This window comes from Sitophilus oryzae, unplaced genomic scaffold (genome assembly GCF_002938485.1).
Source record: "Sitophilus oryzae breed Bouriz unplaced genomic scaffold, Soryzae_2.0 scaffold_1502_pilon_pilon, whole genome shotgun sequence".
Classification (NCBI taxonomy): domain Eukaryota; kingdom Metazoa; phylum Arthropoda; class Insecta; order Coleoptera; family Curculionidae; genus Sitophilus; species Sitophilus oryzae.
The window spans coordinates 358,962-383,175 of NW_022146173.1; the positions used below are offsets into that span (position 1 = coordinate 358,962).

At 32.4% G+C, this 24,214-nt stretch overlaps 1 protein-coding gene across 3 annotated transcripts in view; it reads right to left on the reverse strand.

Moving 5' to 3' along the window:
- The window catches only part of LOC115878202 (zinc finger protein 271-like), a 50,750-nt gene continuing 26,536 nt past the window's right edge, over positions 1-24,214 (reverse strand). The window contains exons 1-12 of one of the 3 annotated variants that reach the window (XM_030894616.1): positions 20,557-20,657; positions 17,886-18,128; positions 17,230-17,491; positions 15,629-15,772; positions 15,177-15,451; positions 10,493-10,821; positions 10,020-10,187; positions 9,675-9,910; positions 7,579-7,830; positions 7,292-7,510; positions 3,285-3,545; positions 1-730 (exon numbers count right to left, since the gene is read on the reverse strand). In XM_030894616.1, coding sequence (XP_030750476.1) covers positions 534-730; positions 3,285-3,545; positions 7,292-7,510; positions 7,579-7,830; positions 9,675-9,910; positions 10,020-10,187; positions 10,493-10,821; positions 15,177-15,451; positions 15,629-15,772; positions 17,230-17,491; positions 17,886-18,059 — 2,517 coding nt within the window. In that variant the 5' untranslated portion in view covers positions 18,060-18,128; positions 20,557-20,657 and the 3' untranslated portion in view covers positions 1-533. Of the gene's footprint in view, positions 731-3,284; positions 3,546-7,291; positions 7,511-7,578; positions 7,831-9,674; positions 9,911-10,019; positions 10,188-10,492; positions 10,822-15,176; positions 15,452-15,628; positions 15,773-17,229; positions 17,492-17,885; positions 18,129-20,556; positions 20,658-24,214 lie in introns of those variants that run through there. The other 2 variants (XM_030894615.1, XM_030894614.1) reach the window with 2 other exon arrangements.

Here is a 24,214-nt window from a genome sequence, read left to right on the forward strand (position 1 = left end):
TCTTAAAATACTTTCTCGAAAACGTTCATTTATGTCATACACTAAAGGGTGTTCCATTTCAAATAGTATGGAAAAAAATCAAGTTTCGACTCACTCTATATATGCCACGCACAACATAGTGTATTTTGGTATACCTAGTTTTGAAAAAAATACTTATTTTAAAATATTTCCAAGCTTTAGAATGTGTGTTATCCTTGTCTTCATGATTTCTAAAAAAAATTGAATTAAAAATCTCAAACTAGAAACAACAGGATTTTTTTTATTGAAACGCTGGATTACCCTGTACATGAATGGAAGTAAAGTCTGTCCAAAGAAGTAAAAAAGATTTCGACAAACGACAAAATATAATGTACCTCCGAATTAAAATGACAACAATTGTCAGGTATCTTCTCATTAGACAGACTTAAATAAAAAGTGAACTGGTTGAACACGAAAAACTGCTTCTTATACCATATAAAAACGATAATAAATACTTTCGGCAATGCAGCCAACTAAAGTTGCTAATATTATAAATTCCAAAACTGATCTTGCCTCTAGTAGGTCGCTAGAACGTTACCGTTGGTAGGCACTACGACAGAATGGTGGTTGGATGTGTGCATGAGATGCCCGCTTTGAACTATGTTACTAGGAGGGGGCTGTTGTTGCTGTTGAGGGGGCGGGTTGACCGGAACCTGAGCGATCTGCAGGTTCGCGTTGTTTTGGTTCTGTTGCTGTTGCGGCTGGACAGTATCTAGAAGGAAATAGAAATATTTTAGTGTGGGATGGAACTTTACCTCCTCGCTGAAAGGAACAATACTTGATAAAAACAAGTACGCCTTTAACAGTTGCATATTAGTACCCTAACTTAAAGGTAAATGGCGCGGCGAGGCCTAAATGTTAAACATAAAAATTTTACAGAAGTTTAAATATTGCTTCGGGTCCGCTAGACCTCACCACGCCAGTTGAGGGTTAAATAAAAAATCGGTAAAAAAACTTTTAAGTCAAACGGTTTTATCTTATGTGCACTGAAAACTAGAAAATAATAATAACAATTAGGTATTTTGAACTTCTAGTTCAGAAATATTTTAGTACTAGGCAGAATAGCTTTTAGGCATATTAGACTAAAATAAAAACGTGGGCCCCTCTGAAATCCTACCTATAACAAAGCATATCTTTATACTTTGGTAGATCATGAGCTCGGCGTTCGCTGGTGAAACCGCCACGGCTGGTTATTGATTGTCAAAATCTCCAGTAACGATTATAGTAAGTCGATGCAATCCACACTTAGTATAGAAGAAAGTATTACAGCAATAGTTAATGGGCCCCACGTTTTTATTTTAGTCTAATATGCTTAAAAGCTATTCTACCTAGTACTAAAATATTTCTGAACTACCTAATTGTTATTATTATTTTCTAATTTTCAGTGCACATAAATAAAACCATTAACTTAAAGTTTTTTTACCGATTTTATTTTCTAGTTTTAGTATTTAACGGAAATGCCTACGAATATTCCTCATTCTATTTAATTCATTTAGTGCATAATTATTACATGGTTTTTTACCTGATAATTTATTACAATCTGACGCTCAGGTGTTTCTGACGCTAACAACTCTCTCTGTCTGTCGCGTTTTGATGCTAGCCTAGACTCATGACGCTCAGGTGTTTCTGACGCTAACAACTCTCTTTGTCTCTCTCGTTGTGATGTCAGCCTAGACTCATGACGCTCAGGTGTTTCTGCCGCTAACAACTCTCTCTGTCTGTCACGTTGTGATGCTAGCCGGGACTCATGACGCTCAGGTGTTTCTGACTCTATCAGCTGCCTTTGTCTCTCACGTTGTGCTATTAACCTGGCATCATGTTGCTCAGATGTTTCTGTTGCTAACCGTTCTCTTCGTTTCTGTAGTCGACTATAGGTTTCATTTTCACTTTCTTTTGCACGTTTCGTTCTATACTTTTCTTTCGCCTTTTCGAGCCTTCTTTTTCGTTGTGTAGCAGTTTCGTTTTTATTTTTGTTTGTTTTTTTTTATTTATTGTTTCCATGTTGTTCCCACGAGTAATGGACATTTTAACGGTCGACCCCCCCCCCAGAGGTCCAGTGGAGGGGCAAGGCTATAATATACAACAAGAGGCGCCCAATCTTGAGGGGAAACGCTTGCGACATTACATTTTTAGCCACCCTAATGCCATACAGTCCTCAGCACATTTTAACCTATTACCTTAACTTGGGTGGTAAAGCTACCGCTAACTACGTAGATACATCTAATCACCTATTTTTTTTATCTGTCCTTCTAACGTCACACAATCTTGGACACAACTGTTCTGGACACGACTGCTCATGCCCTCACCTAATACGCCATTTTGTAACGACGTCCATCTTGGATTTTAAATTTTGTCATAATCACAGTATTCTACTTGTGTAGCCCTTTCATTTGATACCCATATTGAGGGGGTTGTGGAAAAATATGAAATCCGCCATTTTGTACCGGCGGCCATCTTAGATTTACAATGTTATTGATATTACTATATTGTATTGTCATCGGAACTAAAGGTGTGTACCAAATTTCAGATCAATCTGACAACAGGAAGGTACTTAAATTTCAATTTCTAATTTTGACCCAAATAAACAAACAAATAAATAAATACCGTACGGGTCGAGCTAAATAAAACCGTTTAAAAAGATAGCATGCTGTCGCATGTCACATCGAGTAAACGAATTGGCCGATAAAAAAAGGCTTTAATTTGGTAGTCATGGCAAATGTTGCCGATTGTCATGAGATTTTTCTTTGCAGATCCTGATATTTGCCATTTTTTCGATTATAATCTGACATTTAAAATTTTCAGTTTAATTCTGTAAGTTTTGTTTGACAAATTTGAAATTAAAACGGCGATTTGTTTAGTTAAAACTGCGATTTTATCTATGCCAGCTTTCTCTATTAAAAAATCACGGTATCGCTCATGCTTAAACATATAATAATAATAGCTCCCGTATATAGCGTTTAACGCCTTGAGAGTAGCAAGGTACAGCTTGCTATACTAGAGCCGTTCAATATACAAGGAAGGTAATGTGGCTAGCACTACGCTTCAACCGCCTATTATTACCTCAGGATTGTGAATCCCAAGTACTCATTTAAGGCTGAGTCGACCTAGGTACACAAACTATTTTTATTTTAATAAAAATAGTCGGCTGATGAAATGCCGGGTGTGAGAATCGAACCCACACCGTGAGATTGGTAGACGAGAACCTGTACCTCTACGCCACCGGGCACCTATGCTTAAACATAATTTTGTTATTACTCAATCCTTACTTTGTGCATTCATATTCTGCTCAGCCAATTCAGCCTTCTCCCTGTCCAATATGTGTTTGCGGCTGTGCCTGAGAAGGTTGCCTTTTTCCACAAACGATTTGCCGCACTCCTGACAGCTGTATGGCTTCTCTCCGCCGTGGGATCGCCGGTGGGACACTAGGTGGCCCTTGCACATGAAATCTTTCTCGCACAGGTCGCATCTGAAAGGTCGTTCAGCTTGCTGGCCTTTGTTGTGCGAGCGGAGGTGGAAAAGAAGGTTACCTGTAGAAAAAATCACGTAAAATGTCATGGTACCAGTTGTAGCATGGTATTAATCTCAATAACTAAATATATCATTATACAGGTAAATTAATTGTGTTACCAAAAAAAATAAACAGCTTAAATTTAGTTTTCGCCCTGTAGAATTATAAAATCGTTTACGTGGTTTCTATATATTGTAAAAACAGATAAGCCAATATCCTAAATTGAATAAAGGATCAAGATATAGAGCATCATATGAAAAATGACTGTGGTACATTTGAACTACTTGGTTTCAAAATTAAATAAAACTCTCATGCCCACTTGCACCGTTTGTGTAAACTTTGTTTAAAGGCTAAAGTGATTAACTGTAATAAAATATTTTTTATTACAGTTAATCACGTTTAGCCTTTAAACGAAGTTTATACAAACGGTGCAAGTGGGCATCAAAATCGGACAATTTCGAGGTAAATCAATTCGCAGGTAATCCCAGTAATAATTGTAAATAGTGATGTTGGTAGCGAATATTTCCATTCGAATTTTGCAGGAAATTTCAGAAATTTCCGAAATATTCGGTCCCAAAATCGCGAATATTCACAAAAATCCGAATGTTGCAAGAAATTTCTTTTCAAAATTCAAGACATTGAGCAAAAATTTAACGAAAGTGTATCAAGTATGCCTATTCTTAAATCAGAAGGAAAAGAATGCTTCTCCGCCTTACAAAATAGAAAACATATGGCTCTTAAACCAATGCATTTTGCCGCGAATCTCTTGGACGTGGATCCCTCTGTTTCCTGGGAGAGCACCTTAACAATGAAGAACTCATAGCCGCAATGGAATTTATCAACGATATCACCAACAAACATTCTCAGTTTGTCAATAATAAATGAGCTATTTTTACAGACGTAACAAATTATTGCGCCAAATCGGGGTTTATGGGCTTTCGACTACGTTTGCATGTCAGTTAAAAATATAGACTGTCTAAGTTGGTGGCAAGCAATGTGTAAAAATACTCAGTTGAAATATTTAGCTGTTGCTCTGCTGTCTTTACCAACATCATCTGCAGCCACTGAGAGGAGTTTCAGTACTTACAGTTTTATCCATAGTAAAAAAAGGAATCGCTTAACTGCACAAAGAGCCGGCAAAATAATGTTCGTAGCTCATAACAATAAATTATTACTACAAAAACAAAAAGTGGATATGGAGCATGATATTCAACAACATGAAACTCCTCCAGAACCACTAGAACCCGTAGAGGTAGAGGTCCATCCTTCAGAATCAGAACCAGATGATACATCAAATATATCTGATTTGGAAATAGAAACTAACGAAGACAGTATTACTACTATTATAACACCCTATGAAGATGGGACCAGCTCGGCGTCTGAAAGTATTCCGGAATAGAATAATTCAGTTATTTGTGTTTTAACGTTTTTTAAATTTATATTTCGTGCTTCTTTGTTTTTTTAAGTTCATAGTCGTAGTTCATGGTTTATGTAGAAAGTACAAATGTTACCAAATGATTTTTGTTATGTGTTATGTTTATGACTTTTATGAGTTATGTATTGTTTATTAAAAATATAACAACTAATATTATGTTTATTGTTTTTTTCCCACTTACATGTTGGTATCAAATGTCTATCTAATTTATTCCTTTATTGTATCAACAAAAAATATGTAAAATTGTAAAATTTCCTAAAATTTCATAAATTTCCGAAAGTTTCCGAAAGTTTCGGAAATTTCCTGCAACAATCAAAAATTTCTGAAATATTAACATCACTAATTGTAAATATATAAATACATGCTATTTAAAGTTGTCAAAAAACATCAACCCTAAAAAAAATAAACAATTTAAATTATTTTTCCACCATTAGAATTACAAATTATTATATTTCTATTTATGTATTATAAAAACTCGATATCCCCCTTGATCGTTTAAAGGTAATATAGAGGTAATAGAACATCATATAAAAAATGTTTGTGGTACATTGAACATCATCTACTTTAAACAGCTTAAATTATTTTTTCACGGAAATATAAAAATTTCTTTCATAAAAAAATATATTACAGGGTTTAACAGAAACAAAACCCATATAAAAAAATGTTTTATTTTTATGAGGGCTTCGACTGTTGACACTGTAAATTTCCCATAAGAATTATTTTTCTGTAGGTAATGATACAAAATTACCGAACACTCCACCGAAAGCGGATGAAAACATGAACGAAAAAGCACCTGAAATTACCAAAGACGAAGTAATTCACGCAATAAGATCCCAAAAAGACGGAAAAGCAACTGGCCCAGACAATATTCATGCCGAAGTTATAAAACTGATGGCTGAACAGGACGGAAGGGGGTTGCAACTGCTGGTATTCATATTCAATACAATCTAACGACATTTATTACCCTTCCAAAGAAAACCCACGCTTCGAACTGCGATGAATACCGCATGATAAGTCTGATGTCCCATGTCCTCAATATATTTCTCAGAATAATTCACACCAGAATTTATAAAAGATGCGAATACCAACTAGACGAAACTCAATTTGGATTTCGCAGTGGCCTAGGTACTCGTGAGGCGTTATTCGGATTAAACGTTATCACTCAGCGTTGCAGAGACATGAATGTCAATGTAATCGCTTGTTTTATAGATTATAGAAAAGCCTTTGACTGCGTTAACCATCAAAAACTTATAGAAGTCCTCAAAACAACCGGAATAGATAGAGAAGAAATTCGATTGATTACAAATCTCTACTGGCAGCAAAACGCAGTGGTTAAAATTGAAGGAACATCGTCAGAAGAAATCACGATTAAACGAGGTGTAAGACAGGGCTGTGTGCTGTCACCGCTCTTATTTAATATATATTCAGAGGCTATCTTCAAAGAAGCTCTAGAAGGAATCGAATGTGGAATTAAGATTAACGGGAAAGTGATCAATAATATCAGGTATGCCGACGATACAGTTGTGCTGGCCGAGAATGAACAAGATTTGCAGAGGCTAATGAATGAATTAGTTCGGCATAGTGAAAACTGCGGTCTCCTCATAAATACCACAAAAACGAAGGTTCTTGCATTCACCAAAACACCTGTGCAGATTCACCTGGATATCAACGGTGACCCAGTAGAGCAAGTGTCTTCATACAAGTATTTGGGGTGTATTGTAAATGATCAATGCGACCCGAAGAAAGAAATTAGAAGCCGCATAGAACAGGCTAGAAAAACATTTATAAATATGAGACAATTTTTCACAAGGTCAGATTTGAGTTTGGAGCTACGGGTACGCATGGTCAGATGCTACATTTTTTCAGTTCTCCTGTACGGGTGTGAGAGTTGGACTCTTGACATATCATTAGAAAAAAAACTATATGCCTTCGAAATGTATATTTACCGCCGTATATTAAGAATATCATGGGTCCAAAGAGTTTCAAATGTGGAGGTTCTTAATCGAATGAGAAAACAGAAAGAACTCATGCTTACCATCAAAGAAAGAAAAACACGCTACATAGGCCACATAATGAGAGGTAAAAAGTATGAACTTCTCAGATTAATAATTGAAGGCAAAGTCCAGGGCAAAAGATCTATCGGCAGACGCCAGAATTCCTGGCTAAAGGACATTCGTAGATGGTTTGGTTGCTCATCAATCGACATATTTCGTATGGCTGTATCTAGAATGATGTTAGCTATTTGGATCGCCAACCTTCGAAAGGAGACGGCGTCGTAAGAAGAGAAGAATGATACAAAACACGCTTGCAATTTTTTGATTATACTATACCTTTAAGAGGGAACGATTTTCCACATTCCGTACACGTGAACGGTCTTTCCCCCGTATGAGACCGCATGTGAATCAGTAAATGCTCCTTCCTAGTAAATGGTTTAGAGCATACATTACAGCAGTGCGGTGTTTCCCCGGTGTGTTGCCTGAGATGATTGGTCAGATGCTCCTTCCTTGTGAACGTTTTTTGGCAGAATTCGCACCGATGAGGCGATTCACCTAATAAATAAAAAGAAAAAAAAATAAGAAATTAAAAAAATTATTAAGAAAAAATAATCAATACGAACCTGTATGAATTCTAACGTGATTGGTGAGGTGTTCCTTCCTCGTGAAGGATTTGGCGCAGAAATGGCACTTGTGTGGTGATTCCCCGGTGTGTTGCCGCACGTGATTATTCAAATGTTCTTTGCGCGTAAACGATTTTGTACAGTAAGTACACTTGTGTGGAGATTCGCCCGTGTGCTGCCTTATGTGGTTGACCAGATGGTCTTTCCTTGTAAACGCTTTGGGACAGTAGGTACACTTAAATGGTGTCTCGCCTATAATTTCCAAAAAAAAATAGTAAGTATACTAAAAATGTATTCATAGTATAAAAAAATACAAAAAAGGCAAACATCCAATTTTATGAACATAAATCTTATAAGTTTGAGGCATTGAATTAAAAGACTAAGAAAAGAGTGTATCAACAAAATTATTGATACCGCGAAGGTACTTTAATATGGCTGACTGGAATTATTCCAGTTTATCAGTGGCCAAGAAAATGTCTAACAAATTTAATAAAACAATATTTCTTATGACGAAGCTTCTATCTTTAATATTTGAGTATACAGGGTGAGTTTTCTACGATGTTCTCTATGGGTATCTCGGAAACTACTGGAGATAGAGAGTCGGTTAAATGGGGAAAGAATGGCAGTTTTGTTGGGCCATAAATATGCACCTTTCAGATTTTTGAAAAAGTTCATGTCTTAAAAAAGCGCCATTTTTTAGGCTTTTCGGCGATATAAGCTATAATATAATTTTTTCGAAAAATTACAGAGTTATAACCAATTCTTATCATTTTTAATGTCACTTAGTTAGCCATGAAAACAAGTTCAATTGTTGTTTCTCTCAGAAATGTGAAACTGTCACATCCAAACTTGGTAAATTAAAATAAACAAAAATTGTAAATATGATTTTTTCAAATGAAGAAAAGTGTGTAGGATTATTGGTTCAACTTTTCTTGGCCGTACATTTTCGAGGAAACGTTGACCGGTGGACGTTACTTAACGTTTTTTAGAGAACGGTTTTGAAGACATGTTAGAAAAGTTAAATTTAGATACTCGCGCATCAGTAGAGTGGTTTCAATTTCCAACATGACTTTTATAATGAAAGAAATGTACAGAATTATTTATATCATAATTATGCAAACTCAGGGATAGGAAGGAAAATGGGACCCATTTTCACCTGATGGGCCTCCTTGATCACCTGACCTATCCATTCTAGATTTTTTTATGCGGTATGGTTAACAACAAGGTTTACAAAAGAACTTATGAATTAAAAGAGGCACTCGGAGAGGCGGTATGGGAGAAGTTTAATTAAGTCGACCAGTTGTTCTGCGAGAATAGCTAGTTAGTAGCCAGTAATAAACAGATGAATTTGTGTACTCAAAACAATAGCGAATTTTTTGAGCATTTTCTAATAACTGAAAGTGTATGTAGTGATATTATTTTTTTAAGTTTTAGTTTGTGTAATGTAAATTGTAAAGAACCGTTTAGTAATATATTCTATCTTTTTATAAGTTATAAATCATAACAGAATAAGAATACCATACCAACTAAGTGAAATTAGCCAAGAAAGATAAGAATTGGCTATAATTTGATAATTTTTCGAAAAAAAAAACATATTATAGCTTACATCGAAACAATGGCGCTTTTTATGAAGTCATGGCCAACTATGGTTTCCATTTAAAAAAACATATGTTTGTGTCATATGTCAAAAATGACAGGCTTTAGAAAAAATCGGAGAACAAACTCATTAAGGATGTGATTATCTACAACTTTTATCTGGAAACTTTTTGTCTAAAATATATTATATTAGGGACAATTTTTAAAACAGCCAAAATTTGTTTTTTTTTCGAAATATCTAGTAAACCATCTAGTAAATCTGAAATGCGCATATTTATGGACCCACAAAACTGCAATTCTTTCCCCATTCAACCGACTCTCTATCTCCAGTAGTTTTCGAGATACCCATAGAGAACATCGTAGGAAACTCACCCTGTATAAAAACCTCTTTGATTTTTTTGAACTACTTTGAAATTAAAATGACAGGCGCATGTATCACTGTCGTTGGACTGTCGACATGTATCACTGTCGTGTATTTTGTCGTTGGACAGACGACTTACCTGTATGCTGTCGTACGTGATTGGTTAAATGTTCTTTGCGCGTGAAGGACTTATTACAAAAAACACACTTGTGTGGAGATTCGCCTGTATGTTGACGCACATGGTTCAACAAATGTTCTTTCCTCGTGAACGTTTTTGAACAGAAATCGCAACGATGAGGGGTTTCTCCTGTGTGCCACATGATATGGTTGGTAAAGTGTTCTTTTCTAGTAAAAGCTTTACCACAAATTTCACACCTAAATAAAAATGTATTAATAATAAAATAAAAAATAAGAAATAATTTAAATTTGTATAAGTTAAATTTTGTTAGATATGATCTGGTATCTGGTTAGTTAGTTGTCCTACCTAAATGGTGTGTCATTTGTATGACTTCTCATGTGATTGGCCAAATGCTCTTTTCTGGTATATTTCTTGCCGCACACTGTGCAACAGTGAGGCGTTTCTCCTGTGTGCCACATGACGTGGTTCATAAAGTGTTCCTTCCTTGTAAAGGACTTTTTGCAGATCTCGCACCTAAACATAATTATGTGTAAACAATAACTCAGACAATGTGGACATAGGTAATATCTTTATACAAATTGTATTTATTTTAAAAGTAATATTGGTTTAAGTTCATGCTAAGTGAAGTACTGCAGGTGAAATATATTAATTAACATGGAGTATGAAAAGCAGAATACGAGAGACGAATACATCTTTTTATACCGACAATAGCTTGACAACTCCAATGTCAATATGTCAAATAACTGAGAAATCCCTTAAAATCGCTTCTGATTATTCCTCTAACATACAAAACACACTTAAAAAACTGCATTCATTACCTGTGAGGTGTCTCCCCAGTATGTTTCCTAACGTGATTAACCATATGCTCCTTCCTGGTAAAATTCTTCCCGCAAAAATTGCACCGGTACGGGGTTTCCCCCGTATGGCACCTGACGTGATTCTCCAAATGCTCTTTTCTGGCAAAAGTTTTGCCGCAAGTAGTGCAAGCGTACGGCTTCTCCGTCGAATGCCTTTTCATGTGCCTCTCCAAGGTCGGAGCGTTGGCGAATACATGAAAGCACAAAGTGCAAGTGAACATGCTTCCACCCAGGTGACATTTTCCGTGCCTGGTCAGTTCCTGGCTGTTTGGAAAGGCTTTTCCACAAACCTGGAGATATAAATAAATTCAACATAAGGCTTTTGTGATCTTAGAAAGAAATAAGCAGGGTTGGCATGATATAAATGAAATAAAAAATATCTATACCTATGTGGCGAATTCATCTATCCAAAAAAAAATCCGAAAAAAAAATATAATAACAAAATTACAGATCTTATAAATAACGGTAGTTACACAAAACTTTCAAAAGACCCAACACCAACTATTGAAAGAAAAATATACAGAACTTTATACAAATACAAACATATATTAACAGACTTACAATGAACATTATTAACACCCCATTACAGTAAACCACCTCATTTATACGGTTTACCTAAAATACACAAACAGGGTATACCTTTTAGACCTATAGTCAGTAGTATAAATTCTCCATGCCATCCGTTGGCAAAATTTTTTCTAGACATATTAAATCCGATTGCAAATAACACCGATTCATACATTAAAAACACACCACACTTTATAGAAAAAATTTCAAAAATTAATATAACACCTAACAGTTTAATGGTTAGTTTTGACGTTGTTAGTCTTTTCACTAACGTGCCGGTAGATAAATCACTTAAAATAGTTAGGGATAGATTAGAACAAGATACACATTTAATAGATAGAACAAAATTAAACATAGATAGTATTTTGGAATTGTTGACACTTTGTGTTAAAACTACTTATTTCCAATTAAATAATGAATTTTTTCAACAAGATTTCGGTATGGCAAAGGGATCACCTCTCTCATTTGTTAAGTAATATTTTTATGGAAGATTTTGAAAATAATACAATAAATAGTTTTTCAAAAAAGCCTGTAATATGGCTGCGTTATGTTGATGATATTTTTGCAATATGGCAACATAACGTTGCTGAAATAGGCATTTTTTTGGAATATATAAATTCTCGCGAACCTACCATAAAATTTACTTTAGAAGTAGAGAGAGGTAATCGTTTGCCATTTCTTGATGTTTTAGTGTCAAAATTTCAAAATAAACTAATTTCAGAAGTTTACAGAAAACCCACAAACACAGATAGATACTTAAATTTCACATCTAATCACAGTATAAGTGTAAAAAAAGGTGTTATAAAAAGTTTATATGATAGGGCAAAAATAATATGTACAGATGACATTTCACTAAACAAAGATATAAACCACATAAAAAATACATTAATAAAAAACGACTATCCACCATATTTTATTGACAAAACATTAAACGAAATACAAACCCCAAATCATAGACACAAAGATAACAATACACAATATATACAACTTACAATTCCATACATACGAGGCGTTTCGGAAAAAATAAGAAGGATAGGAAAACAATATAACATACAAACATCTTTCAAAACACAAAATACACTTAGATCAATTTTATCACATACTACAGAACAACAAACAAAAAATGTAATATACCAAATACCCTGTGAATGCGATAAATTTTACATTGGTGAAACATCTAGACCGTTAAATGTTAGAATTAAAGAACATAAAGATTATTTAAGAAAGGGAGATTTTCACAAATCTAAGATTTGTCAGCATTCATGGGACACAGGGCACAGAATAAATTTTAATAACGCCAAAATTATAATGAAAGAAGCGATAGCCTCTAAAAGAAAAATAAAAGAGGCTTTTTTAATTCAATCTAATAAAAATAAATGTATTGCTCATGCATCTGTAGATGTTAGTAATGAATGGCAATCGCTTTTTTGATTTTAAAGAACATTACATAAATAAACATAACATACGTAAAATTTAAAAATAATCATACAAAAAGTTTGGGATTTTTGGTTTTACCTTATTAAGTAATTATCAGGTAGTAATTTTTAATTTTGAAGTTTAACTTAATATAATGTCATTTTAACAGAACGTCAACGATTTCTTGTAGACGTATCTGTTTTAAAAAGTAAAGTGTTCTCGAATAGTTGAATTTAAATATTTTAAATAGTTTTTTTCTTGATTCTTTATATTTTTTTGCTAGCCGACGACGGAAGAGAAAACTTTCCGAAACGTTAAGCATTTTTTTCTTTATCAGGCAAATTTTTATTACTGTAAACACAACTTCTGACAAGCAGCGTCCGTTTAGGTTTAACGCCAGAAGTGTTTACAAAAAATAACTATTTTATTTTGTAGATTTTTCTTGCAGTGCAGTGGCGAAAAACCCATAAGGATTTTTTTGGATAGATAAATGAAATAATTTAAATCATGATTTAAATCGTGATTTAAATCAAGTGTTTTTTTTTAAATTTTAATCATGTGGTTTAAATAAAAAAAAAATAATTTTATTGAAACTTTATAATAAATAAAAAAATAACTGTAAAAGCTATAAAAATGTGTCTTAGAAAACTAGAAAAAATATTTCTATAACAGATAATAAATCGAAAAATAATCGTAAATGTTATAAAACTATATAAATATATCTATTCATCAATTTAAATGTTGGACCCATTTTTGAAGTAATTTCGTGTGAATCCATTAGACCGCTGGATTTATTTAAAAATTTATGTTTAAGTGACAAAAAGTCGCTGTTCGAATACATATCATTCGCATAGTCTAGTGCAGAACTAGGTTCTCCTGATATAGAGACTATATCTTCATTCCCGAGAATCTATAATCGTTGTCAGAAAATGTGTTGTTTTATTTATTTATTTTTTTTTTGAAACGGTTTTATGTTTCCAAATTCCTACAAACATTTTGATCTGCAATAAGTGCTATTCCGACGTTACAGGGAGGCACAAAAAGTACATTTTTACTCCGAATAGAACATATACTCTGTTTTTTTTTCTCAGGTAAGATTTCGACAGACGATGACAGAAGAAAAGCAGATGACGTCCCATACCAATCTATTTATTTTACTAAAAAAAGTTTCTAATTATTTTTAAGTTATCTATGGATGGGTTTAAATATAAATCCGTCATGCGTCGTGTCTTGTTGTTTTTAACCAGTTTTATTGGTTTATTTAAAAATGACAGATCGTATTTCAATTTTATTGGTTTGACGGAACGATGAACGACAAACGGACGCCGATGCGTATGAACTCGCCTTTAGATTTTTGTCATTTTTGACGCTTGTCAAAGTCTTGCCAAATTATAGGTTATAATTTTGTGTCAACTTTTATTGAATACCCTGCGTTTTGGAAGATGATGCATTTTGATTCGTATTATTACGTGTGTTTTGTGTCTTTTGAAGTCAAGTGGAGGAAAAATCGAGTGAAAATTAACTGTAGACCCAGAGCACAGTTTATGGTTAATACTCGCTGCTCAGGCAGGAAGTCTTAAACCAATGAAGTTGCCATCGATAAAGTTTGTATACCATTTCGTCGTAGATAAGTGCATCTCGTATAAGGTAGAAGGATCAAACTAAACATATACTAAAAACTGGAGTAGCTGTAAAATATCGACATCACACGATAGGCAAATAATGGATTTTAGTACTGCAGAAAAATAATGTCAAAAGGTACTGATTTAAAAAAATTAAGATTAAAGTTAATTAATCAACCTTTAAGGTATAAAATTGGGTAGGAGTTATTATTAATAAAATAGTTTGTTTTATTTACCTATGTTGTTTTATTTATTCCTGCGGAATATTACAAATTTGTATTTGTACATAAGTTATATTGATAAATATAATCATAAATGCGGGTAGTTTCATAAAGCTTGAAAGTAAATAATAGTTCTTTTTTATATTTTTTTGATATGTAGTGTCTTGTTCTTGTTTGTTTTGTATTAACACATACCGTTTTTATTAAATAAAATAACTCGATTACATTTTTTCAGTTTTATACAGTTTTTTTCACAATATTTTGAAGTAATCACTTGTCATCTTGTCAATCAAATTTTAAATATTTCCTGCTATGCGTTTCAGTTGTACCAACTTATTTCTTTGTAAAATAAAATAAACTACTTTGAAATTAAAATGACAGACACATCTATCACTGTCAAGGATCTTCTCGTTGGACAGACTATACTATTTCTTTTAAAACATGACAAATAATTTTTTAATCAATTTCAAACATTGCAAATAATATGAACAGTAATCGAGCAACAATTTGTACACTCGTTGAATTTGACACTTGATATCAGTTTAATAACATATTTTTGTACTTTTGTGCTTAAGCGTAACAGTGCTTTACTCTTATGCCTAGGCGTTAAAATAACAAAAGTTAATACTTTGAGATGTTTGAAAAAAAAATCCTTTTGATCTGAAGCGAGCGACTTTTTTTGCGAAATATATTGGACACTGAACAACTTAAAATAAAATGTAAAAGGTTTCATTTAAAACTAATAAAAAAATCAAAACAACCCTAAAGAACTAAAATATATTAGGTACACAATGCTTAAAAAAGATACATATATCTAACCTGGCAGGTAAATGGTTTCTTCTCACTATGATACCGCCTATGCACTATGAGCTGATACCGAAACTGGAACGTCTTTAGGCACAAATCGCATTGATGATTGCCCGTTATGACTGACGTAGTATTGTTTTCGTTTGGTGGTTGCATAGTACTGGTGGAAGGCTCGTGTTCATCCTTGGTTATTATGGGTAAATTTGGAGCGGGCTGGGTAGGAATATTTATATTACTACCTGCATTACTAACAGGTAAATTCGGATTTGGATTGTTTGAAACATCGCCTAAAATTACAATAAATTTACAGTGTTAAGTACGAAAACAAATCGGGCGGTTAACTGAAGCATGTTAGAGCAAAATAAGATTGAGATATATATTATAATTCTACTTAAAAAGCTATGACATATATTGGAAGGTATTTTGTCGTTAGCAGACTTTCTATTTGCATAAAAAATACTAACTTTGTCCTTGGAGCTTTCCAAATATTTCGTGGTAAGCTAAGAGTTGATTGAGGTCATCTACATTGACTTTGTACATATTCTGAACCATCTCAACTCCCAAGGTTTTAGCCAGTTCCTGTTCTTGCATATTAGTTTGAATTTTCACTGAAAATATTAAGTAGAAACACAGAATTAAGTATAATACACAAAAATAGATAATTATAGTCAATCTAGCAAAAGAATATATCAAAGTGACTATCTCTTTGAATAAGAAGACTAAGGAAGGAGCATAATGCTATCCATGTATTCATGCATGGTGGGCGGAAAAAGCACTCTAGGGTGGGGATCCTTAACAGTTCTGTTTGACGATTCATTTGATACATTTGAATTTGATTTGAAATTTTGTGGATTTGTCAGTCTTTACGGAGCTTATTTTATGTTATTTATTATTTATTCTACTACTGATAGTTGTATAAAAGTAGTAAATCTAGATGGAAATTGTGTGGCAGAACTTAAATTAACAGTGACACTATCGCGATTTATCGAAAAAGACCCTAAAATAGTTGGTTGTGTAGCGTGCGGTAGATCTCGGCAAAAATTGAGTGAAATAATGGAACAACTTTTCGCTAGTAAGTGACTATATAATATACATACGTGCGATCATTTATGAAATTCACTTAAATTAACTTAATTATATATTTTTCTTGCATTTTAGCTTTTATTTATTACTTGTCAAAGATTAGATGTCAAAGAATTTAGATACGTTAATTTGACTTACCTGCTTTAGTAGCGTATCGGATGTTTGTGTTAATAAATACTTATTATAACTTATCTATTTTTATTAGAATTATATATTTTTATAACAATTTTAATAACTACCAACATTTATTCACAACGTAAAATAAAACAACAAATTATTGAGTCTACCCCACGTCTACCCTACATCATAGTTTTACATTTTTTAAATAAAATTAGAACGACACTGATAAACCGGAATTTAAGTCGGCCATATTTGAGGCCCATCGCGGTGTACCTAAGATTTTTGATATGCTCCTTCCTTAGTCTTCTTATTCAAAGGACTATCTCGTTAATTAGACGTCGCGTCGGCTGCGTCAAACTATAGTTCAAATGAACTACTTCGAAAATCACTAGATATTATCCTAGATCTTATAACCTACATAGATAAATAAAATAAATTCACTTCATTCTGGTTGAAAACATAGCAGATACATGATTATCTAACCGTCTCTGTTATATTATCATACCATATTTTTATCATATTTGTCAACACTGCAAAAATCTGCTATAAATTGGCATTTATGTCCATTATCGTTTTACGCAAGTTCAAATAGCTCACACAGAAAAAAGAATAGGTATATACAGGGTGTCCCAGAAATAAGTGCATGTATTCTTAGGGGTGGTAGATCTCGATAAAAGAAACACATTTTATCTTTATTGTTTATCAAATAAGTCCAAAATAACGGAGTTATTTTACTTTGAAAATATCCCAAAAAAATTATTTTTTGCTCAAATTTTGAGAACCACTGGATCTTTTCTGGGTTTTCTTTCTTGTAAATTTAATCTACGACCTATATTGCTACTATATTTTTAATAGAACATACCTATACTGCCATCAGCCGTTCTCACGTCCATGATACTGCCCTTCACTTCCTGTAGCCCTAATTGTGCGTTATTGAGGAACTTGCACTGTATGGATTTCTCATCCTTAACAATTTCCATGTTATCATTCATGTTATTTTGTTGCTGTTGCTGTTGTTGCTGCTGCTGCTGTTGTTGTTGCTGTTGCTGCTGCTGCTGTTGTTGCTGATCGCCATGATTCTGCTGCTGATTGTTGTGTTCCATTGAAGATTGTTCCATGCGAATCTGGCAAGAATTTACACACAAAAAAATACTGTAAAATAATTGCGTTGAAAATAAAAGGTAAAATTAAATAAGTAATGTGTAAGTAAAAGGCGTAGTAAGGAATTTGTTGACAAACTATAGATTTCAATTTTTTGTGTGTCGAAAATGTTGTCAGAAAGTTATGATAACGAAGATTATTTTAAAGCCCCATCTACACATAACGTTTTACGTGTCAGTCTTGACTGTCTCTGGCTTTTACTTGAGTGTCTTGAGAACTGCCGTCAGTTTTCAGAGACAGGTACAAGGTTGTGCGTAGACGAAGCTTGACATTGGTACAAAAATTAGAAGTATACGGAACTCAGAAGGAAGTAAAGGTACATAATATAACACCTATTCTACTGCATTGACGACTTACCACACTATTCCATACCTGTTGGACTTGCTGAGCTTGAAGCTGTTGCAATTGCTGCACGGTCAGCGACTGAGAATTCATCTGAGATTCGTTGAGTTGAAGATGGGCGGCCTGCAGCTGAGCCGACAGCATCTCCTTGTGATGCTTGTCATTGTTCTCGTCAATGACAGACACCATATTGTCTTGATTTACTTGGACCTGGACCAAGCTGGGCTGCTGAGAATGGCCCGGCTGTGAATTTGGAATCTGGAAATATAGTTTTGATAGAAACAACTAGATCTGACTGTTCAAATAAAGTCTTAACTTGTAATGTTACAAGAAAAAGAATAGCTCAAAAAAATGACGGCAATGAATAAACATGGTTTGCTAAAATTTTTGATCAATAATTTGTTTTAACATTGGTACCAATCAGTGATCCTAAAGTCATATAACAATGTATTTCCAACCATTTCAATTATTGTGGATAGCTCCTTACAAAATGAATAAAATTTAACATTCTTTTTAGGAGATATTGTCCCTTTTAATGACGATTCTAAATACCAGCGGCGGCTCGTGGTTATTATTGTAAGGAGGTCAATAACTAAAAATATTGCGTCGATTTTTTTTAAGACGGGACCAAATTTAATTGGTTTCTTACAAGGTTTTGTACGTTTATTTCAAGGAAAACAAATAAAAATAAATACAAATTATGTTAAAATGAAACCTACCCTTACATTTTTAAACAGGTGGTCTAGTGCCAATTCACTAAAAATCCCTTTGGATAAGAAGACTAAGGAAGGAGCATATCAAAAATCTTAGGTACACCGCGATGGGCCTCAAATATGGCCGACTTAAATTGCGGTTTATCAGTGTCGTTCTAATTTTATTTAAAAAATGTAAAACTATGATGTAGGGTAGACGTGGGGTAGACTCAATAATTTGTTGTTTTATTTTACGTTGTGAATAAATGTTGGTAGTTATTAAAATTGTTATAAAAATATATAATTCTAATAAAAATAGATAAGTTATAATAAGTATTTATTAGACAGTTAAAGCACGGCCAAAGACGTAGACGTAAACGTATCGTTTGACATGTACGCTTGCGCAGTGAGAAATTCACTTGCGTTTACGGATACGTGATACGTATCTTTACGTGCCTTTACGTACGTACAAAACGCAAACGTATCGAGCCGAAGGAGTTTCGATTTTCAACCGAATGATGCCGAACGTACAAATTCACAAACAACTCGTTTCCACAACTGGCTAGTAATTAAGTTATTTCATAAATTTTGGGGCCAGTGTCACAGAACTGGGCCTATTTTATTACAATAAATTAGTATGAAAATATTAAGCGTCATAATAAAGTCATTTTGGAATCTATTTAATTAAATGCTAGTTCTTATAGCCAAAATCCATATGAGGATTCTAAAAGATGGAATCTAATAAATAATCATAGAACTGTGTCTGTTTTCCAATATTTTTTATTACTAAGAGCATTTGAAGTTGTAAGGACTACTTTCTGTAATAAAATAATTAAATAATTTCCATTTATAATTTTCTTCATTTTTCGATATTACTTTTATAAATTTAATGTAGAATCAATGGAATAATAGATATCCATTTTCAATTTTAAAATTAAATAAATTGTCTCACAAAATAATTTAGAATTACAAATGTACCATTTGCGTAACGTACGTCAAAATACTTGTTTTAACTCTTGTTTACACGACAACGCAACGGCAGACGTAACGTAAGTTTCTGCGTTACGTGTCGAGAGATACGTATACGTATTGTGCCTTGCTTTAACTGTCTATTAACACAAACATTCGATACGCTACTGAAGCAGGTAAGTCAAATTAACGTATCTAAATTCTTTGACATCTAATCTTTGACAAGTAATAAATAAAAGCTAAAATGCAAGAAAAATATATAATTTAGTTAATTTAAGTGAATTTCATAAATGATCGGTTTACTACACGTATGTATATTATATAGTCACTTACTAGCGAAAAGTTGTTCCACTCAATTTTTGCCGAGATCTACCGCACGCTACACAACCAACTATTTTAGAGTCTTTTTCGATAAATCGCGATAGTGTCACTGTTAATTTAAGTGCTGCCACAATTTCCATCTAGATTTACTACCTTTATACAACTATCAGTAGTAGAATAAATAATAAATAACATAAAATAAGCTTCCTAAAGACTGACAAATCCACAAAATTTCAAATCAAATTCAAATGTGTCAAATGAATCGTCAAACAGAACTGTCAAGGATCCCCACCCTAGAGAGCTTTTATGGTGGCTTTTCCGCCCACCATGCATGAATACATGGATAGCATTATGCTCCTTCCTTAGTCTTCTTATTCAAAGAAAAATCCAGTCAATATTCTTTACACTAACTTTCCACGATAGGATTAAAAGACACTAAATAATAATATCACAAAAATATAAATAAATAAAAATAAAATACATATACACATACACATTTCTAAAAGTTTTATTTCACATTTTTTATACATATTTTAAGTCAATTCTTTCTCTAAACGTTTTTTGAAATTTAAGCAATTGTTTTCTTTTGACCGCACACTTTTACAAACTAAACACCATATGTTGTCTATTTGAAAGTATCTATTCCAGAATCAGTCAACAAGAGTTCATCATTTATCCAGAACCAGAAAATTATGAATTATTACCTACACAAATTTCGCGATGAATCTCAAACCCTCGGCTACGACAAAGCTACTGCAACTAAAACTATTTTTTTTCTCGATATTAAAAATTTAAATATTGATTTATATTGCCTAAACCAAACATTATACGCGATACGCGATAAACGATACAAAAACCTAGGCTGTTTTGAGTTTTTATAAACACAATTTAAGACACCCAACACCCAAACTGCCCAAAGGGCGAAATTTTTCCAGCGATATGACTGAATTCCTATATTTATATAGAAATAATGCACTGGATATTTCTTAATCAACTATATTGATTCTCAACTAATAAACAATATTACAAATTACAATAATAACACGCTGGGGGTTTTTTAGACAAAGACAAAAACCGCTACTTTTTATATCGTCTGTCAGTAAACTATCAAATACAAGTGTATATAAAGTTGCCTACCTTACAAATTTTAGAAGTGTCTATCGGGAGACTTTCATCATTGATATAGTCTGTGAAACGAATAACTTTGAATTTGACAGTTTCCGCGGGCTATTCTAGTGTTAATTTTATTACGTTAGCAACTTGCGGCCATGCTGACGCAATGCCGTCTCTAATAGAACAGCCTGGAGCAAGATTTATGACGTCACGCTAGTTAGATACTGCGGATTAATAAATATGTTGTAGAATAATACAAAAAACATAATTATTCCTCGTATTTTTGGTTTGTATTTTAAAATTATATAGTTTACATGAAATATATATAATATACAGTTAATAAATACAATATATAGGAAAATTGGAACAATTTCCGTTGCACGTCGTCAATGACACCATGCGTCGTCTCATGGAGTTTGCTGGTGGTTGTATTATGATGTGCAACGGAAGTTATTTTAATTTCCCTATATATACCTATTTATAGTAATAAATAATTTGGCAAATAAACTATGAACCATACCAATGCATCAAATGTTTTACAATATGGCTGAAATCGTGCTCCATAGTCAATGTAGATAGTTTTAGTGTCAGGAATAATAATTTTAAAAAATATGTGGTCATCTTTTGACAAGTTTATATTAGTTTATTAATTGCAGTAAACATTATGTGGTGTGTGGTGTGAATATTTGATATGTATTTTTTTGGATTATATTCGACACTATTTTTTTCAGATGACACAACACTGATGAAGGCTATAATGTTAGCCGAAACGTTTTATTTAAACCAAATAAAAATAATGAAAAACCAAATGAAAACTTAATCAGCATTTTTCCCAAACCTAAATCCCAAGAAAATCAAAAATTTTAGAATAATTTTACATATAAAATGATAGCGATCTTTATTTCGTAGCCATCGCTAACGCCTTTTTTCTATGATATTGTATTATTTGCAAATATAATTTTTTGAACATTAATAAACAATACATCAATACATCACTATTAGTAGATATTGAATGTTTTTGTTAAATTAGATCGATTTTCAAACCCCAAAATTTAAAATATATTTTTTACCCATTGTCTTATGTACTTATTCATTATTTGTATATTGTAAAACATTTGCTGCATTTGTATGGTTCATAGTTTATTTGCCAAAGTATTTATTACTGTGAATAGGTACATATATTGTATTTATTAACTGTATATTATGTATATTTCATGTAAACTATATAATTTTTGAAATACAAACCAAAAATACGAGGAATAATTATGTTTTCCATGTATTCTACAACATATTTATTAATCCGTAGTATCTAACTAGCGTGACGTTATAAATCTCGCTCCGAGGCTGTTCTATTAGAGACGACATTGGTCTGATATTTAGATATGTCAAAACCTGATGACATTTTACTTTTGACAAATATGACATTTCGTGTTGATTTTTGCAAGAAGAGGAAGAACTGTCACTTGTTATATTATTTTCCTTTTCTATTTCATGAAAGTAAAAAAAGTTACCTATCTGATTCGTTCAGGCACTCAATTTAAAGAATATCAGTAACTTTTATGACAGAGGGATTTTATATTTGCCATGTTGGTAAAAAATAACGGTCAAAATTCAAAGTTATTCATTTTATAGACTATACTACGCATACGAAGGTAGCAGATGTTGCCATATTTCTATAAATACTATTTATATTTATTTTATATTTTTTCTAACCATCTCTTTTTCACTGAAGTTGTGTATAAAGGACAAAGGACAGTTAAATATTTATAAATCTTTAGAAGGCTGCTTGTATCTTTTCCTACTGAAAGGTCTTTTAGCGCATCTTCAAAAACAGCATGGAGTTATGATATCTGATATCATTCTACTCGATTTTATCATATTTTAGGTAAATGTAGCAACAGTATTTTTGGTACAGTAACAATACAAATTCTATGATTAATTTTATATTTTAAGATTTTTAGATTTATATTGACGAATATCAAAATTCCAATGATGTGAATTATGTGTAAAATAGAGGAAAGATACTTAATGGAGATTGTGAAGTAGGGTATCATTGTAATCGGATCATAATATTATCATTCATATACATTAAAAACATAAATTCATAATCATTTATTGATATTCTTATTTGATGGTTTTAAATCTATGAATATTATATCTGAATTATCATGTCATTACATCCAAGCGGTTTAATTTTTTATTTATTTGCAGGCAATATATTCATTTTATTATTTCTGACTTATGTATTAAATTACTCTAAATTTTGGTAAAATCTAGTAAAGAGGTAACATTAAATAACTACTTACGCAATCAACTTTAATTTATACAGAGTCTTATAGCAGATATCAATGCGACAAAGGTAATAATATTTAAACATTCAACAGTTTATCTGGTGTGGTTATGATAATTCTTGTATCAATTTTTCTAAAACAGATCAAGTTACTGTATTAGAAAAATGTAGGTACATATTTTTTTATGAAAAAATGGCGATAGAGTTAATAAGCTTTGTTTTATCTTTTACTCTTTAGGTCTATGTTGTAGAATACATTACAATATTTAATATTCTGTATTTTCATTGTTTTATTTTATGTAATTTCTTGTAAGTTGTCAAAATACCGCCAAGAAAATCTTGACAATATGGCGAAGTCTGTGGCGAAGTTTCTAATTTGAATGTAGGTATTAAATTTACATTATATGATGCAAAAAATCAAAATGTTTTAACAAGGTACTTTTTATTATATTTTTTGTTTTAATACTCTACAATATTATTATGCTTTGTGGTGTGGAAAACAAATGTTAAGATATTTTAATATTTGCCATGATGTTTTATTACAAAATATGATTTATAAATCATAGATATATTAATTAAATATAATACTATATATTTTGTAGACATTTTGAACAATTGGACATGACAAAGAATTAAGAAACACGGCAATAAAGGTAGAACAAAAATAAGGCTAGAGAAGCAGCAGTCTAGTGTTGAGAATATCGAAAGCCCCAAAATTAGATGGATCCTATAATAATGGATATTAAGGACAGAATTTGTCTGTTTATTTTTTTTAAATCATGTATAATTTAAATTTTGTAAAGTTGAGTTTCATCTTATTAAATAAATTACTTTTTCTTTTCAAATGTAGCCATCTATAGTGTTTTATTTGTGTCTAATTCTATTGATAATGAAATTATAGCTGTCTAAATCTATAATAAGATATGTTGCCATGAAATAAAAACACATCTCTCTCAAAA